The 5,302-nt window shown below is 45.4% G+C and overlaps 1 protein-coding gene across 1 annotated transcript in view; it reads left to right on the plus strand.

Annotated features, from left to right (window-relative positions):
* Nucleotides 1-1,717: 1,717 nt before the first annotated feature.
* T265_08002 (hypothetical protein) overlaps nucleotides 1,718-5,302 on the plus strand; it is a gene marked incomplete at both ends in the record, with an annotated part of 24,539 nt that continues 20,954 nt past the window's right edge. Inside the window, 2 exons of the mRNA XM_009173683.1 lie at nucleotides 1,718-2,093; nucleotides 2,135-2,292. Of these exons, the coding sequence (XP_009171947.1) occupies nucleotides 1,808-2,093; nucleotides 2,135-2,292 (444 nt within the window). The remainder of the gene's footprint in view (nucleotides 2,094-2,134; nucleotides 2,293-5,302) is intronic.

Consider the following 5,302-nt stretch of genomic DNA (forward strand, 5'->3'; position numbering starts at 1 on the left):
CCTTTTTATTTAGATTGCAGTGGCTTTGCTTCCCAAAAGCTGTTTTACCAGGAACGTGTCGAAAAGGAATAGCAATAATGACGCTAGACTGAGTTTACAATAATGAAGAGGTCAGATGGAACAGGCCAACTCTCTTTCTGCTCTTCAAAATAGTTCATCGTTGGCCCAGGTCGGGAAATAAATAATAATCCTTTCATGGTTGCTCATGAATCTTCTATTGAGAAGTTCTCACGTATAATGAAATCCGAAGATATTCTGAAATGTTTTGATACAAGAGTTAGTACATAAAACTCGTGAACGACCTCTGTAAGCGCGAGCGAAACCAGAAGTGACAGTCGAAGCACTGGCCAAGTTTGTATCAAGTGATATCGTACCAATGCGCGTTTACGTATTTTTTCGTATTTAAACAGAAAATGTTTGTGCAATTGACGAAATTGCTGATGTTATATTCAAAGCAAGTGAAAGGTACAAAACACCACAAGGAAGAAAGTTCTGGGTGACATTTTGATCAGTCTACACTTGTTCAGTACCTCTGTTCAGTGAAGTGCATGGAGAATCCGTAATTGGGACTCTGTCTTCTGATCCGTGTTGACGATGTTAAACCGGTTACGCATCTATGTGGGCGACCTGTGATCTTGAAATCCACTGTTAGAGCTCTTCATGTTGATATCCACGCTGCAAAACGCTTGGTACTGTTGAAAGGAAGAAGGCGTTCACCGCGTAGTTGCTTTTTGAAAACAGTTACAGATTATTGGAGATGGAAACAAAACTCTCATATGTATCCTGTTTATAAAAACTGACTATCCGTTTTATTCCCGAACGCGTCTCTCTGGACTGTCCTGGGTACTCACTGGCTATCACTACAATGTAAACAAATGCTGCAGGAAATTGCCCAAATTTCGTAATAAATCTCCCTTTCAATAGACATGAAGCGGATTTACGAGAAAACCAATCCTACCCGCATGTCTCATAAGTAGTCACAGCAGGTACACTGGTATGACAGCTTTCACTAAGTGTCAAAAATTGTGGTTGTATCGTTCCAAGGAAATTCGGCAAACGTCCATCACAAGCGGTGAGAACGAACTAGAAGATCTTGAAAACAAGATGCAGTTTCTAGTCCTGTCCTCCTGCCATCATAAAAAATTCTTACTTAGGAAAAACCAGATAAGCGTATCCGCTCATTGCAGCCCTTTTCTTATTTCTACCCCGGCTTCTGAGTGAATGTTTTCCACCCGCTTTCAGCCCAGATCCCGAATGCTTCATGGCTGTTGGCGTGTCCATTCGGCCTTGCGTAAGTTCCAACATGTATGTGCACCGTTACCTGCAAGTTCTTCCTCTCTGAAGAAAAAGTTGACAACCAAGTGTAAATGTCCGCCCGTAAAATTTCCACAATATTTCGTCCCTCGTAGGGGTCCGCTAGCCGCACAATGATCTTAGCTGCGAAAACTTTGCGAGTGAAACGAAATTTCGGCCCCAGAATATTGCAGTTTGTTGCGTGTGTGCTGAAAACAAAATTCGTCCTAATCTACGTTCAAATTTTCGCAGCTCACCAAATTTCATTGCCCGCCGAAGCGATAACACACTAGAGGAAAAGCGTGGTGGAATACTTTCCTAACATCGCTGTGACCCTGAGTTGCTTAAAGGGGGCTCAAAACTTCAGACTCGTACTCTAAACTCAGTTTCCTGTCTCTTTCCATCCATCTGGGACACATCGTAGCTTTCGAAAATTAAATTCCATTGTGTGGATACTGAGAGCATCCCTCGTATTAAGGAAACTACACGACTCACGCATCCCGGCTATTGGACGATGGATGATTACTCTAATTTTCGAGCTGACTCAAAACGAGGGTGGGCTGGTTGGGTTGCTCTGTACTTACATGCGGCCCTACCAATCCCGATTTTCCTCCCTGATACCACTCCTGAACCTTTCTGCGATGCACTGCGGGTCCAAATCCCGCCGTGCGGGTCCGATTCTTTCCTCCTTGGTGTGGCCTACCATTCCCCCCCGGGTCCCTTTGGAGATGAACGATTTCTCATACGAATTCTTGAGCAACTCTCCTCCAACTACCACTTCACTCGTCTCCTGCAAGTAGGTGACTTCAACGCCCCAAAGGCCTCCTGGATTGCACTCCAGCGCGCCGAATCGAGCAGACTTTTGCGGCGGCGCTGATTGAAGTCGTTCAACAGAGTGCTTGGACTCACCGTGTCGTTGCACCCACCAGATACCGCGCAGGGCAACAACCATCACTCCCGGATTTGGTCATCACCAACGAAGGACACTTCGCTGATCAGGTAAGAACTAACTATCCACTAGGTCATAGCGACCATTGTGTGCAGACCTTTGACCTCATCTGCTATCTGGCCAGAAATCCCGAACCTCAAGCGTGGTTTCGTGACTTCTGCCGTGCAGACTTCTCATAAATGCGCATCTTTCTCGAACAAGTCACACTGGGACCAGCTCCAGTGGAACAACTACATAGGACAATTGTCCAGAAAGTTCACGAGGCCGACGCGATGTTCGTCCCAAAAAAATCAGCGCGCACTCGGATAAGCCGCAGGCTGCCAAAAAGGATTCGGCGATTTCTGGAAAAAAGATCCCAACTCTTTTTCAAAAAGTTGACTGCAGGAATACAGAAGAGGAGCTGGCGTTCCGTAAAATGCGGAACCGCTGTAAATCATAAATCCGCCAATGTAACATACGAAAACAAGCCACCATCATAGACGTCGCTCGGAAAAACAAAAACGTATTGTTCAAATACATGAGTCATCGTCACAGAAAATAGCCATCCGCGTTTTCCTTTGGGGACAGGAGTCGAGGACACAGGAGTTACCCAATAATGTTATCTGAGGTTTATATGGAACACTATGCAGGTCTGAAATTCAGCCTCAGCTTCTTTATCGCACTCACAATTGTCAAGATGCCACTACGATCAGCCTCTAACCGACTTGGTCTTCACGGTGGATGACATTCGTCAACTCTTGCAAAAGACCAACCCATTCTGCGCGTTGGGGCCCGACGTGGTTCACCAAGGATCCTGAAGGAAACGTCGTCTAGACTGGCAAATCATTTATACCTGGTGTTCATCAGTCGCTTGACGAAGGCCGTATTTCCCCTGCTTGGAGGAAGCGACTGTCACGCCAATCTACAAAACTGGTTACCGACTGTGGCCTGGTAGCTATAGGCCCATAAGCCTCACTAGCCTGCGGTGCAAAATGATGGAACGCATTCTGAAGCGAGCTACCCTAGACCACCAAACTGCTCTTTCCAGCAATCGGATATCTTCAGCTAGACACTGATTTCCCCAAAACCGCTCATGCGTGACAAATATGCTCGTGTTTTGTACAGCTTACCCCGAGCCAAGGACGAAGGACTCATATCGGATGTCATATTTTTCGACTTCTCAAAAGCATTTAATAGGGTCCCACACGGCCCGCCGCTCCACAAACTCGAGTCTTACGTGATTCAATGGAAAATCATTCGCAGGATCAAGGCGTTCCTATCGGATAGGTCATCCTGAGTGAGAATAGGCTCGACCTACTCTGCTCCAGCGCCGGTCTCCATTGGATTTCCTCAAGGCTCCATCAGGAGACCACTCCTGTTTCGGATCTACGTCAATGACCTCCCAAATGTTCTTGCAATTCCATGTCTACTTTTTTCGGACGACTTGAAATCATGGGGCTCCAATGCTAATGCCCTCCAAATGGATGTAGACGCTGCAAAGTAGTGATCGCTGGATTGGCACCTTCCTTTGAATGACGAAAAGTGCGTCCATATGTCGTTTGGAGGGGATTCAGCGAATGCTCAATAGAGTATTTATGGCTGCTGTTCTCTTAATCAAAGCATCTTTTGGTGCATCGTACGGGTTTACATCGGGTTTCTCGTAGACGATGTCAGCAATTTCGACGGCGATTTCAGGTGGGAGATGTGCGACAACGCAACTATACTTGGTTTGTTGTGATCTAACGCGACCGCACTCAAAAATTGCCTCTACCTGAGCAAACCACAGTCTAAGATGATGAATACCGTAAGCTGGTAGTCTTAAACTCAAAATATCTTGCGGGTCCATAGGTGAATCGTTTGAGTCAGACATGATAGTAATGAGAAAAAAGAAAACGGGAGTTCTAGGTGATATAAGGAAGAGAAACAAAATTTGGGCTCACCAATTATGTAGTGGATAACCCTAGCAAATACCAGTTCAAAGTAGTTAAAACAAGTGAGTTAAATTAGGCGAGATTTTAAAACTCATAGTTCATTGGTACAGTTAGGAATTACCACCACAATAAATCCAAATTGATCTCCTTCCTGGGATCTTCCTTAATATGTTCCTAGATACTTTCCATTCCGTCGTAGTCTGAAAGGTAGATCACCGCTCGTTAATTCGCTGACAGCGTAACTCGACACAGCAAGAAGGGAACACGCCTTTCACGAGGTACAGAATTTGTATTGTGTTGTATTTATTTGCTTTCATTTAAACAAAAAGTATTCGGCATGAAGAGAAGAGGAATAAGCTGAGATTTTAGTGAGAGATAGAAAGTGGCACAATTTGAGTAATGATAAGTTACAAAGAAAGTCCTAATGTACAACGGTCAGAAGGATCACCATAAAACTCCGCCCTAGAGCGTCGCATAAACAAAATAAACGCTTGACAAGGAACGCTACTAAGATGTGTAACTGTGCAGCTTCGTTGGCCAAGTCACCTTTCTACCAGAACGAGTATGAACAACTGGCTGTAAGTTATCCGGCTTTTGAGTTGCTATATCGTTCGTGTTAAGCAGAAGCGTAGATAAACTTTGAGATTGGTTGATAGGAGAGTATACGGTGGGATCAGCGTGCGCTACTTCTAGTCGATCGACGCTAACGGCATCTTGAGCACCTTCTTTGTCAATGACGAAATATTTAGGTCGGCGCGAAATAACGCGGTATGGGCCGAAGTACGGTGGCTGTACCGGTTTCTTCACCGGATCAACCCTAACGAAAACGAAGTCACAATATCTTAGCACTGGGGAGATTTGTGCTGCTCAAGTATGTAAACGCGTGGGTTGGGCTCTAAGATGTCTCACAAAGGAGCGTAAACGATTAACATTGTTGGGTCTATTTTTATTGCTTCCTTTTGCCCAGCAACAAACTCACCAGGGGATCGGAGAGGGCTGCCGTAAACCATTCCGGCGGTCGAACAGCCTAAATCTTCTTTCACTGCAGATCGGATCCCCAAAAGTACGAGCGGGAGATGCTCTGTCCAATTTTGAGGATCACCGTGAGCAATCAATGCTGCCTTCAGCTGCCGATGGAAACGCTCGACCA

The sequence above is a fragment of the Opisthorchis viverrini genome (genome assembly GCF_000715545.1).
Source record: "Opisthorchis viverrini unplaced genomic scaffold opera_v5_193, whole genome shotgun sequence".
Taxonomy (NCBI): Eukaryota; Metazoa; Platyhelminthes; class Trematoda; order Opisthorchiida; family Opisthorchiidae; genus Opisthorchis; species Opisthorchis viverrini.